Below are 13,892 nucleotides of genomic sequence, written 5' to 3' on the forward strand. Positions count from 1 at the left end.
AGCTCATTCGTATAAGTGAATGTAGACATACTTTACTGGAGAGCTCACAATGCACTTTTTAGTCTCTGCATTAAATAGGAAAGGTGCCTCACCTGTTTCCTCCTGGTCAAAGGAGTACCCTCAGGAGTAGGAGGCTCAACAGTGGCCTCAATTCCCATGTCACCAAGTCCTCCTGGAGCATCAATGCGTGGAGGCCCCCCACCTTCCTTGTCTTGTTTGTCCTCCTCCTCCTCCTCTCCACCGCCTGTGTCCATTTGGTCAGTCACCCCTCCTGCCTCCTGCTCCTCCCCAGTCCTAGGCTCCCCTGGCAGGTCCCCGTGCACCTCGTCCTGGGTGGGGTCGGGCATACTGGCCAAGATCTCTGTCATTGTGATGTTCTTGGCTCCCTCCACCAGGCCTCCTCCAAAGAGAGTTTGCCAAATGAGCAGGAAGAAGCCCTTACATACACTGTAGATGAAGTGCAGGATGCCAATGAGGATAGTCCAGAAGAAGGTGGCCAGACCCACCACTATCTGCTTGATGGTCATCTTCCTCATCCTGCGGTACTGCCTGCGCAGGTTACGGAAGGTGAAGATACTCAGGAAGTTCAATAAGCTGTTGATGAAGTCTGCAAAGGCAGAGCTGGACTCTGGCTCTCCTTCCTCTCCATTGCCCTCTTCATCTCCCCCTCCACCTCCTCCTGCCTCAGCTCCTCCTTCAGCCGGCTCATCATCATCCTCCTCCTCCTTCTCCTCCTCCTGCTCTGAGATCTGGGAGGCGATGTTCATCTCAAAGATGGTGTCCTCGCAGAAGTTGACAAACATCTCCATCTTCTCCGACTCGCCCCCCTCATTGACAACATCAAAGATGAACTGTCGTTTAGACTCTCTGACCTGAGGCATCTCCCACTGTGTGCGGTTGACCTCGCTGATCTCAAAGTAAATACGCTCTATCTTCCTGCTGGCACCCATGATCTCTATACGGCCCAGGAAGGGGCGGAAGTAGTTGAGTACACTCTCTGCCTGCTCTAAGAAGTTCTTCAGCCTGAGGTCATGAGGGACATGTTCAGACAGGTTGGTCAGCAACACTGCAATGTTAAATCCAATGTCTTTAGCTGGCTCCTGGAAGCGGTCGGCAAACTCCTCAAAGTTGATCATGTCATTCTCATCGGCCTCTGAGCAGGACAACAGGAATTGGATCTCAGAGGGAGAGTACTGTTTCTGGCTGTCCATTGCCTTCTGAAAGTCCTTCTTAGAGATCAACCCTCGGGGGTCGGTCACGTAATCACGGAAGGCGTCTGACGCCACAATGTCCTTCAGTTTGAGAAACATGTCAAAGAATTTGAGGATCATCTCCACGTTGCTGGACGACTCCACCAGCATGTCCACCATCTGACGGGCAATGGTGCCGTTCACCACATTACCTGAAACATGGCATAAAATGGAGGCAAATGATAAAGAAGGTGAGAGAAATCAAAGAGAAAGGGCAGAAACAGCAGAAAGATTGTCATAAAAATTCCTTTTTACCCTCAAGTAGAGAGAGCAGCATAACCACCATGTCCTTCTGGAGGTCCAGTAGCTCCTTCAGCAGGCCAATCTGGCTGGAATCCTATGAGACAGTACAAACACATACAGTGCCTTCAGAAAGTATTCACACCCCTTGACTTTTTTTGTTGCGTTACATAGTGGGATTAAAATTGATTTAATTGTCTTTTTTGGGCAACGATCTTCACAAAATACTCTGTAATGTCAAAGTGGAAGGACATTTACTTTAAATTGCAAAAAATATATATATATAAAAAGTTTAACACTAATATATCTTGATTAAATAAGTATTCAACCCCAAGTCAATACATGTTGGAATCACCTTTGGCAGCGATTAAAGCTGTGAGTCTTGCTGGGAGCTTTCCACACCTGGATTGTGCAACATTTGGCCATTATTCTTTAAGAAATTATTCAAGCTCTGTCAAATTCGTTGTTGATCATTGCTAGACAATCATTTTCAGGTCTTGCCATAATTATTCAAAACAGAATCAAGTCAAACTGTAACTCGGCTACTCAGGAAAATTCACTGTCTTCTTGGTAAGCAACTGCAGTGTAGATTTGGCCTTGTGTTTTGGTTATTGTCCTGCTGAAAGGTGAATTCATTTCCCAGTATCTGGTGGAAAGAAGACTGAACCATGTTTTCCTCTAGGATTTTGCCTGTGCTTAGCTCCATTCTGTTTATTTTTTATCCTGAAAAACTCACCAGTCCTTAACAATTGCAAGCATACCCATAACATGCTGCAGCTACCACTATGCTTGAAAATATGCTGAGTGCACTCAGTGCCCCAAACATAACACCTTGTTTTCAGGATGAAAAGTTAATTGCTTTGCCACATTTTTTGCAGAATTACTTTCGTGCCTTGTTGTAAACAGGATTTTGGAATATTTTTGTTCTGTAAAGGCTCACCTTATTTTCACTCTGTCAATTAGGTTAGTCTTGTGGAATAACTACAATGTTTATTCATCCTGTTACCTCCTATCACAGCCATTCAATTCTGTAACTATTTTAAAGTCACCATTGGCCTCATGATGAAATCCCTGAGCAGTTTCCTTCCTCTCGGGCAACTGAGTTTGGAAGGAAGTCTGTATCTTTGTGGTGACTGGGTGTATTACACTATCCAAAGTGTAAATAATAACTTCACCATGCTCAAAAAGATATTTAATGTCTGCTTCTTTGTGGGGCATTGGAAAACCTCCCTGGTCTTTGTGGTTGAATCTGTGTTAGAAATTCACTGGTCGACTGAGGGACCTTATAGATAATTGTATGCGTGGGGTACAGATATGAGGTAGTCATTAAACAAATAATGTTAAACACTATTATTGCACACAGAGTAAGTCCATGCAACTTATGTGGCTTGTTAAAACCTCTTAAGGATTAGCCCCTTTTTTCAATTTCCATCTAAAATGACATACCCAAATCTGCCTGTAGCTCAGGCCCTGAAGCAAGGATATGTATATTCTTGGTACCATTTGAAAGGAAACACTTTGAAGTGTATGGAAATGTGAAAGGAATGTAGTAGAATATAACACAATAGATCTGGTAAAAGATAACACAAAGAAAAAAAACGTTATTTTGTATTTTCTTTGTACCATCTTTGAAATGCAAGAGAACAGCCATAATGTATTATTTCAGCACTGTATGTGCAAAGATTTAGACTGATCCAGTGAACCAATGCATTTCTGTTCAAAATGTTGTATCAAGACTGCCCAAATGTGCCTAATTTGTTTATTAATAACTTTTCATGTTCAAAATGGTTCACTCTCCTCAAACAAAATAGCATGGCATTCTTTCACTGTAATAGCTACTGTAAATTGGACAGTGCAGTTAGATTAACAAGAATTTAAGCTTTCTACCAATATCAGATATGTCTATGTCCTGGGAAATGTTCTTGTTACTTTCAACCTCATGCTAATCGAATTAGCCTACGTTAGCTCAACCGTCCCATGGAAGGGACACCGATCCGGAAGTTAAGCACATTTTTACTCCTCAACTTATTTAGGCTTGCCATAACAAAGGGCTTGAATACTTATTGACTGAAGACATTTCAGCTTTTCATTTTTCATTTGTAAACATAAAAACATACTTTGACATTGTGGGGCATTGTGTGTAGGCCAGTTACAAAACATCTAAATGTAATCCACTTTAAATTGAGACTTTAACACAACAAAATGTGGAAAAAGTCAAGGGGTGCGAATACTTCTTCAAGACACTGTACAGAACATTTTAGGCCTGTAGACTTATAATGATAATGAAGATAATTCTTATGCCAATGGAATCTAGAAGTATTCATGCTGTATGACAGTAGTGGGATGGCCTGAACCCATATGGTTTGGATTTCAGTGCAAACACCTTTCATTAAAGGGTATTCAATGAGTTCACCAGCACAATGAGTCTCCAAATCTAAAATGTCCTTTCCCACCGACTATGTGCTCTACTACTCCTGAGAGTCATGCTATATCTTCTTAGATAAATTCACCCACAGTGGTTAAATAACTACTCCTCTACGTCATCTGGGGTCTGCGCTGTATATACAGGTAACTGCCAAAATAAAGGAAACACTTGACAAAATGAGGGATACAAAGTATATTGAAAGCAGGTGCTTCCACACAGGTGTGATTCCTGAGTTAAAACAAATAAAACATCCCATCATGCTTAGGGTCATGTATAAAAATGCCCAGTTGCCCATTAATTTGGCTACCATGGCAGAAGAGATCTCAGTGACTTTGAAAGAGGGGTCTCACAGGAGTATAGGGGGTTTATATCGTGTGTGTCTCAATCCCCAGATCTCAACCCAATTGAACACTTATGGGAGATTCAGGAGCGGTGCCTGAGACAGCGTTTTCTACCACCATCAACACCAAATGGTGGAATTTATCATGGGATGAATGGTGTCACGTCGCTCTGATAGAGTTCCAGAAATGTATGCGAAGGCGCATTGAAGCTGTTCTGGTGGCCAACGCCCTTTAAAAGACACTTAATGTTGGTGTTTCCTTTATTTTTGGCGGTTACCTATATGTACTCCAAGAAATACATGATGAACTAGTACGAAACTGCCATTAGAGTAAATGTCTCCATGTTAAGACATAAGGAGCTGAAGGTTAAAGGGATATCACCTTACCCTGAAGATGATCCTTTGCTTGCATTTTATTGAGACACACATTTAAAATATTTCACCATAAACAATTAACAAATCAGGAGAAAAAAAGAAAAAAAGTACCACACACACATCAAGTTACATTTGACATGTACGGAACTTACAATTCAAGAGAACCTGTATGTTCACTTGTTTTTTTGTTTTGTTTTGGCCAACAACATTAGTTGAAAAACTATTAAAAAGTGAAAAAGAATATTAATTGAACACAGAAAGACTAGAGAGTAGCATGCAACTCCGGGGCAAAGTTAGAATTAGTCAGAAAGCATCAGGTCAGAAGTGAACAGTATACAGCCAACCATCCATTACTGTGTATCGAGGTCATCCAAGTCATAAATGAGGTCACACAAAGGGGCAGATTAATACAGTGTATGCTCCATCAGGGATTGTTAAAGGGCTGTCTCTTTTCTCAGTTAGCTTTACATTCACCTGCTTTAAAGCCTTTCATGTTACTATGCCTAATGCAGACCGTTAAAGGGGCAATCAGCAGTTGCTACATCCAATTTATTTAAATGAATCATGTAAATGTAAACAAAAACATGGTGAAACCTGTCATTTTGATATAATGTATGGTCAATCCTTGCATCCATAGCTCGGTCTATGAATTTGAGAGTGGTTACATTTCTCCAGCCCCTTCCCTCAGCTTTTTACCTGAAACGGGGCAGGGAAAACGCTTCGTTATTGATTCTACTGCTGATTGCCACTTTAATAAAGAAGTTGAGTAAAGTCTGGAATGAGAATCCAATATACAGCAGGTAGGTTAGTAAATGTCATTTTATAAAGCACTTTGCGTTAACCAAATAAAGCAATGTGGACCTCTGCCTTTTATTGTCGCAGTAGGTTGTTTTCAGTTGTTTTAATTGTTTTGGATGTTACATTACAAAAACAATGAGTACTTTTCTAGTTCTTATTCCAGCTTTAAAGGCAGGTGAGTATAAAACAAACCGGGGGGGGAAAAAAAAGAAACCAGGGATGAATCAGGAAAAAAAAAAAAACTGGTAAACACTCAAATCACGTCAATGATAGATAAATCAAATGAATACATACTTTACCCTGCATAGACCATGTGAAAGACAGTTTACATAATCATTATCTCATATACCATTTTGTAAGCAGAGAAAGAACGCAAAGACAGTGCTACATTTCAAAGTACTTTGGTTTTTCCTGTTAAACTTCTATCAAGGTGTTATGTACTGACATGACATCACTAATATACGTAACGCTAAGTACTTTACATATACTTTTACCAATCTACTAACTACGATACAAATATGGTGTTCATCTCTTCAATTACCACTGCCATAGTCATATAGGTGGTATGTCTGCAAGCCAGTGCATTTGTGTGAATGTCAGGTAAAAGAGAGCATGAGGAGATCTCTGTGAGGAGGGGGGAGTAAGAGCGGACACTTTGATGTAGCAGAGGTTTTAGCATCACACTAATATTTAGTTCACCATTCCAGATTCACTTTCTACTTCTACCATAAATATATATATATATTTTTTTATAGAAATGACAGACTCAAACAATGCAACAAAATAATTCAAGTTGTGTACTTGAAGTGTTTGTCAAGTGCAAAGTTGGCAGTCAAGTGTAAGTTCATAACAAATGTTCACCCCTGCAGAGGTAACACAGATCACTTTTGATTGTGAAACCACAATCTTGTAGGTGCATTTGCAAGCTGATCGTGTATGTTGTGCACAGCAAGCAGTGTATACTAGCTACACACAGGTTTGCACGAGAATATATCAGATACATGTGTGTGATATTTCAACTGTGTCATTTCCTCATGCACAACAAGTCAATGTTTGCTTATGGTAGATCATTTGTGGTTTCTAAATGCTGCTGGCGGTGTTTTGTATGGTGAGAGATGGGTACAGTATGTGTTGAAGTAGGCAGCTTGTACCTGTGCCAGCTTCATCATCATGTGGGCAAAGACGTGGAGGAAGCCCACCACTGCATCCCACAGCCTGCTGTGGGTCAAAGACTGCTGGTTGCCTGTACATGGACCCTGAGGGGGAGGGGGGGGGCACCAGGTACAGTCACACACATACCATACCCAGTAACATCCAGTCATCTACATGCTGTACAGATGAATGGGTTTATACTCACCTGGATGTATTCAGTCAGACTGTTGAAGATCTGTTTAGCCACTGTCATGGCCTTGGAGAAGTTCTTCTTGCCTGGCTCATCAATGATATCTTTCCCAGAGTAATACCAGTAGAAATCACTGATTGACTCCTTGAGAGAGTAGAGAGAGAGAAAGAGAAGAGAGAAGAGAGGAGAAGCAAAGAGCGAGAGGAGAAGTGGAGAGAGAGAGAGAGTGTGAAATATGTGCAAGGTGAAAGGGATAACAGGACACCTCTAACAGGTATGTGTTAATAGTCAGAGTCCCAGTACCTGCAGTCGGAGGAGGTAATCCACAGTGCAGATGATGATGTTTATAGTGGTCGTGCTGCCTGTCTGTGTCCGCAAGTAGTTCTGGAAATCTGAGACAAAACACACAGTAAGAATCCACTCAAAGACATTACAGCGAGTCATGATTCAAGTCCTGATTCAATGATAAATCTGTCGTTCCTTAACTAGAACACCATTGTCATAATTCCTCTCACCGTTATTGTGGCCCTCACAGAGCAGCTGCAACATGCGGAACAGATCACATGTAAACTCATCATCCGCCATGACTTTCTCACCTGGGAGGGGGAGAGACGAAGGGACAGAGCATCAAACTAGTTCTAGGAATACTGGAAGTCTTTAAGGGGGGGTTCAAGGCTGCCTCTATCTGTATGCAGTGTAGGCTGGAGGCTAACTAGACAATTTGCGCCATTCATCGGAGTGTTAGCCTGTGCGCGCCATGGTCAGCAGCACACAAGCTTGCAGCAATAAGATGAGTGTGATGATCATTGCACAGCTCTCCATCACGTCTGGGTAATCGCATTAGTAAGAGCTGCAGTGACCTCCTTACAGACCGTCCATCGTCCTGATCCCCTTGGCAACATAGACGAACAACCGTTTTAGTTGGATACCGGGGTTGCTCGCTGTGTGACTACAAAACAGGAAACCTCAAACACTTGCTGGGAATCCCGGCCAAGAGGTTGGCGTGTAAAAAGCACATTCACAGCAACAAGCAACGATAAGAACTTCTGCACTTTTATACACATAATCAAACACCATTAGCGTCACATACATAAAACACGTACAGAAACAGTTGTCCATAAACACGGAAAAAACACAGTATACTATACAGTGGGGCAAAAAAGTATTTAGTCAGCCACCAATTGTGCAAGTTCTCCCACTTAAAAAGATGAGAGAGGCCTGTAATTTTCATCATAGGTACACTTCAACTATGACAGACAGAATGAGAAAGAAAATCCAGAAATAAGTATTTGGTCACCTACAAACAAGCAAGATTTCTGTCTCTCACAGACCTGTAACTTCTTCTTTAAGAGGCTCCTCTGTCCTCCACTCGTTCCCTGTATTAATGGCACCTGTTTGAACTTATTATCAGTATAAAAGACACCTGTCCACAACCTCAAACAGTCACACTCCAAACTCCACTATGGCCAAGACCAAAGAGCTGTCAAAGGACACCAGAAACAAAATTGTAGACCTGCACCAGGCTGGGAAGACAATCTGCAATAGGTAAGCAGCTTGGTTTGAAGAAATCAACTGTGGGAGCAATTATTAGGAAATGGAAGACATACAAGACCACTGATAATCTCCCTCGATCTGGGGCTCCACGCAAGATCTCACCCCGTGGGGTCAAAATGATCACAAGAACGGTGAGAAAAAATCCCAGAACCACACGGGGGGACCTAGTGAATGACCTGCAGAAAGCTGGGACAAAAGTAACAAAGCCTACCATCAGTAACACACTACGCCGCCAGGGACTCAAATCCAGCAGTGCCAGACGTGTCCCCCTGCTTAAGCCAGTACATGTCCAGGCCCGTCTGAAGTTTGCTAGAGAGCATTTGGATGATCCAGGAGAAGATTGGGAGAATGTCATATGGTCAGATGAAACCAAAATATAACTTTTTGGTAAAAACTCAACTCGTCATGTTTGGAGGACAAAGAATGCTGAGTTTCATCCAAAGAACACCATACCTACTGTGAAGCATGGGGGTGGAAACATCATGCTTTGGGTCTGTATTTCTGCAAAGGGACCAGGACGACTGATCCGTGAAAAGGAAAGAATGAATGGGGCCATGTATCGGGAGATTTTGAGTGAAAACCCCCTTCCATCAGCAAGGGCATTGAAGATGAAACGTGTCTGGGTCTTTCAGCATGACAATGATCCCAAACACCACGCCCGGGCAACGAAGGAGTGGCTTTGTAAGAAGCATTTCAAGGTCCTGGAGTGGCCTAGCCAGTCTCCAGATCTCAACCCCATAGAAAATCTTTGGAGGGAGTTGAAAGTCCGTGTTGCCCAGCAACAGCCCCAAAACATCATTGCTCTAGAGGAGATCTGCATGGAGGAATGGGCCAAAATACCAGCAACAGTGTGTGAAAACCTTGTGAAGACTTACAGAAAACGTTTGACCTCTGTCATTGCCAACAAAGGGTATATAAAAAAAGTATTGAGATAAACTTTTGTTATTGACCAAATACTTATTTTCCACCATAATTTGCAAATAAATTCATAAAAAATCCTACAATGTGATTTTCTGGAAAAAAAAATGCAAATTTTGTCTGTCATAGTTGATGTGTACCTATGATGAAAATTACAGGCCTCTCATCTTTTTAAGTGGGAGAACTTGCACAATTGGTGGCTGACTAAATACTTTTTTGCCCCACTGTATACACAGTATGCACAGATAAAAGTACATGGTCACATCAACATGGATAGGTACAATGGACATCACAGTATACAGACATACAACGCAATGGAGAAGTTCACTCCCCTCAGTTCCTTAGTCAGTGCATGCAGAAACACAGAGTCATGCAGCACAGACCTGCTATACTCCTCTAACTTCCCTGAGTGTAGGTTAGGGCCAGAGTTTGGTGTTCTGTCCGAGCAAGGTAAATACGAGGGTTGATGCCATTGGGGGGGTTACAGCGTAAGTCATGTAAGCAGACACAAAGGGCTTATCGGGGAATCATGGCCAGGGACCAGGGTTAGCGAGTCAACACTAAGGGTGAATTTGAGAGATCAATGGATTGAGATATTGCGCTGATTCCGTGCTCAGGAATTCTTATAAGTCGCAATAGTGGCGAGCTTCGGAGTTTCAGTAGATCTGCGGTTAGACACTCAAGGGGAAAGAATGCTTTTCAGTCACTGTCTGTTGCTAGTGCAATGACCTCTTTGAGAGTTTAATAAGTTTGCCATGTATACATAGACATGTATTTACCTGAAGAAAACAACGGCATTGGCATTACTTGACATGACTGAGAAGTTATTTCATAAACCCTTTGAGTGTGAAATTGAATAGGGGTGGGCGCCACAACACGAGATCATTCAAAAGAGCTGAAGGAGATGAAGAGACAGGGAAGGTGACAGGGAGAGAAAGAGAAAAAGGTAGAAAAACAGAGGGACAGAGGTATCATTTACCCCGTTCGGACTTCATGTCTGAGGACCAGCAAAGGATGGAATGGGAGAGAGGGGAGGGGAGGGAGGGACGCAATGATGGCAAGGTAGGGAAAGAGAGGGGTAGTGAGTTGACAGACAACAGTAGAACACTTAGGAGTTGGGAGGGGAGGTTAACAACAGTCTATTGTCAACAATTCTAATTTAGAATTAGTTTACAAGTACATTAGACTTACAAAATATTCTACAAATAAACATTGAGTGTAAAGAACACAAAATATTAGCAGGTCAAAATACACTACTAGACAGACACTCTGTAAATTCAAATCAACATCTGACAAAATTACACAGTTAGATCAAAACATCGAATCATTCAATCATTATTGGACAGCAGAGTTGATGGATGTTACTACTCGTTAACACTCGTAAGATGAGGAATGAAGTGGAGGAACTATCACTCAGTGACCATAGGCCCTGATACTGAACAAGTGTGTGTGATTGCCTGGACAGGACATGGATGCAAAGGTGGTGCAAGGTGAGGCAAAGGTGGGGAACCAGTGTCCTTTACGGTCAGAGCTTTAAACACTTACTTGTTCCCTCCTCCGACACCATACCCAGCCCCTCTGCCTTGTTCTGTCTCTCAAAGGCATTCAGGTCCAGGACACTGCCATGAAAAACCAACACTTTTCTAAGCATACATAGTCACCTTTAATCAAACTTCGTAAGCTGTTCACTCCGTTTTCCAGTATGTATGTATGTAAGTTCTATTCTATACTTGAGTAATTCAGGGGTGAAGACAAAAACCTGCACGTCTGCATTAGAGCCTGGACACTCAAAAAGAAGCCGACGTCCTTCTTATCCTTCAGGTATTCAAGCATTTTCTGCAAACAGATAGTGAGACCAGTCAATAACGATTATAACCTCAGGTCAGATGGACAGAGCCCACTGGGGTGACACTAACCTGTTGAACCTCAACGTTACCACCGTTTAGGATGGAGATGCCCAGTTTAAGAGTGGAGGACACCATGCAGCCAGTCTCACCTAGATGGAGCAAAAATGGTAGAATGGTACTCTTTACCATTCTAGATGACGGGTATAAATAGTCTTCGCAATGTGTCGACCATGACAGGTATCCTTCAAATACGCGCACCGTAACTGAGAGACGTTGACTTGTAGGGCTAGCCTGTAGGGAGCGTGCATGATGTACTGTACAGGCCGGGGAAGTACCTTTGCAAGCACTGATCATCTGCAGCACCATCTCAGCCGCCCCACGGTTGTGGAGACGGGACTGCTGGTATAGAAGCCTCTGCTTCTCCATCTCTTTTTCCTGCGATAAGAGACACAGATGCTGTGACTGTGTCCTGGTGGTCACACATCCCACCCCGCAGTCACTCTGCATTCACACAGCTAGTTCCTAGCTGGCTAGACGTTCTCCCTAACCTCCACGGACTTACAGCCGTAAATGTTTTAATTAGTGCAGGCCTATAGTTGTACATGCTACATGTCACAGGGGGCTGGTGGCACCTTCATTGGGGAGGACGGGCTCAACAGAATGGCAGGAATGGAATAAATGGAACGGTATCAAACACATAGTTTCCATGTCATTATTATGAGCCGTCCTCCCCTCACCAGCATCCTGTGCTACATACTGTGTCTGTCTACAGTTGATATGGTTTCTCATTCTCAGTCTCTGTCTCAATTTCTTTGTCATTTTCCTCTCATTGTGTGGAAAAAAACGAATTCAAACCTGCATGCTTGGTGTGCTTTTTGACTCGTTTTTCCACTTTTCATTAGCTTTATATCACTTGTCTGTCTCATTCTCTCTCCCCGGTTAATTAGTCATGGAGTCGTTACACTAGTTCTTCACGTTTGCCGACTTGAGCAAACGTTCGACTACAGCAAACAGCCCCGATGGCCTTGCATAATGCAGTGGTAGCAAATGCAAAGGGACCATACAGGATATATTGAATAACCACAGCTTCTCCCCTGGTGTCTTATATCACATTTTAAACTTCACACAGCCCTCCGTTTCTATTTTTAAAAACCCAAAACATCTCTTTGTCACAGAACCACATTTACTGTAATGCAGTTCAGCTAATATAAAAAGGTATAAAAATGAACCAGATGTAATACTGTAACCAACATTTTCTTTAAAACAAGATTGAATTCAAACAAAATACAGACATGTTTTATCAGTATCCCCACCCACAGCCTCCCACCCTCCTAACCCACCCACACCCACCCAAAGCGCCACCCACCGCCCGCGTATGCCTGACCATGGTATACCCAGTAAGTGTGGTGAAGGTGCACTTGGCATTACTTAGAGGTTTTCCAATCCATGGAAACAATCGTTTTTGGGGGGATAAGCCCTGCCTGAGGTATAGTATACAGTCTGTCTACCAGTGAAAGTGCTGTACCTATGTGTACACATACTGTTACTGTATGTGTCTGCCTATGTGTCTAGGAGAGTAGACTGGCTTTCACTGTAGTCTATTGGTCAATACGCTAAGTAAGTATGGAAAGGAACAACATTGATTAGTAACATTCCGTCAATAGAAATGAACGTGTTATGCCAGAGTAAGTGGGGGAGAGCGGAAAGAGAACATGGAACTGCCACGGACAGAAGTCAGTCAAAGGTTCATTAGTTGGTTACGGTGTGAGAAACAGACAGGGTCAGTTCTGTTAGAGATTCCCATCTGAGAAACAGACAGGATCAGTTCTGTTAGAGACTCCCATCTGAGAAACAGACAGGATCTTTTCTGTTAGAGATTCCCATCTGAATCTACATGAAAGACCATACAGTACACAAGGGGTATGAGCTGACAGTGATAGGCTAGACTTGGGACAATGTGTAGTAGTATACATGTAGCTAACAACATGGCTAATGACCTCCTCCACTCTAAAAGGTAACTATTTACAGAATTCCTATTCATCCAAACATACCACTATATATAAATATTAAAATATACCGATATACACTACCGATATACACAATTTATTAGGTACACCCATCTACTACCAAGTCGGACCCCCCTTTGCCTCCAGAACCACCCGAATTCTTCGGGAATTGACACGTTTCTCAATAGGTATCAAGGGACCTAACGTGCGCCAGGAAAACATTCCCCACACAATTACACCACCAGCCTATACCGCTGACACCAGGCAGGATGGGGCCATATAATATACGATATAAAGGTAATGCCGCATACGTCAAACCCTGACTCTGCTTGGTCCGACGAATCCCAGTTCCTGTTGCGTCATGCCGATGGCAATCTTTTTCCACTCCTCAATTGGCCTGTGATCACGTGCCCACTGGAGCCTCTTCTTCTTGTTTTAAGCTGATAGGACTGGAACCAGGTATGGTCGTCTGTTGCAATCGCCCATCCGTGACAAGGATCGACGAGTTGTGCGTTCCGAGATGCCGTTCTACAAACCACTTGTTGCACTGCGCCTACACTGCGCCTATGCCCGTTTGTGGCCTGCATGCAAGCTTGCACAATTCTTGTCATTCTCCTTCGACCTCTCATCAAACAAGCCGTTTTCCCCACAGGACTGGCGATGACTGGATGTTTTTTGTTTTTCTTACCATTCTCTGGAAAACTCTAGAAAATGCCGTGCGTGAAAAGCCCAGGAGGCCGGTCGTTTCTGAGATACTGGAACCGGCACGCCTGGCACCGACGATCATACCACGCTCA

The 13,892-nt window shown here is 42.9% G+C and overlaps 1 protein-coding gene across 15 annotated transcripts in view; it reads right to left on the minus strand.

The window, feature by feature from the left end:
* Window positions 1-13,892, minus strand: part of LOC112228881 (ryanodine receptor 1) — a 72,314-nt gene that overhangs the window by 8,193 nt on the left and 50,229 nt on the right. For 6 of the 15 annotated variants that reach the window (XM_024394607.2, XM_042309648.1, XM_024394604.2 and 3 more), the window contains 12 exons: window positions 11,425-11,524; window positions 11,159-11,238; window positions 11,002-11,078; window positions 10,788-10,861; window positions 10,222-10,239; window positions 7,286-7,366; window positions 7,074-7,162; window positions 6,786-6,914; window positions 6,580-6,684; window positions 4,643-4,660; window positions 1,506-1,587; window positions 93-1,402 (listed from right to left, as the gene is read on the minus strand). In XM_024394607.2, the coding sequence (XP_024250375.2) occupies window positions 93-1,402; window positions 1,506-1,587; window positions 4,643-4,660; window positions 6,580-6,684; window positions 6,786-6,914; window positions 7,074-7,162; window positions 7,286-7,366; window positions 10,222-10,239; window positions 10,788-10,861; window positions 11,002-11,078; window positions 11,159-11,238; window positions 11,425-11,524 (2,163 nt within the window). Of the gene's footprint in view, window positions 1-92; window positions 1,403-1,505; window positions 1,588-4,642; window positions 4,661-5,722; window positions 5,729-6,579; window positions 6,685-6,785; window positions 6,915-7,073; window positions 7,163-7,285; window positions 7,367-10,221; window positions 10,240-10,787; window positions 10,862-11,001; window positions 11,079-11,158; window positions 11,239-11,424; window positions 11,525-13,892 lie in introns of all 15 variants that reach the window. The other 9 variants (XM_024394611.2, XM_042309653.1, XM_042309651.1 and 6 more) reach the window with 5 other exon arrangements.

The sequence above is a fragment of the Oncorhynchus tshawytscha genome, linkage group LG30, assembly GCF_018296145.1.
Source record: "Oncorhynchus tshawytscha isolate Ot180627B linkage group LG30, Otsh_v2.0, whole genome shotgun sequence".
In the NCBI taxonomy this organism is placed as follows: Eukaryota; Metazoa; Chordata; class Actinopteri; order Salmoniformes; family Salmonidae; genus Oncorhynchus; species Oncorhynchus tshawytscha.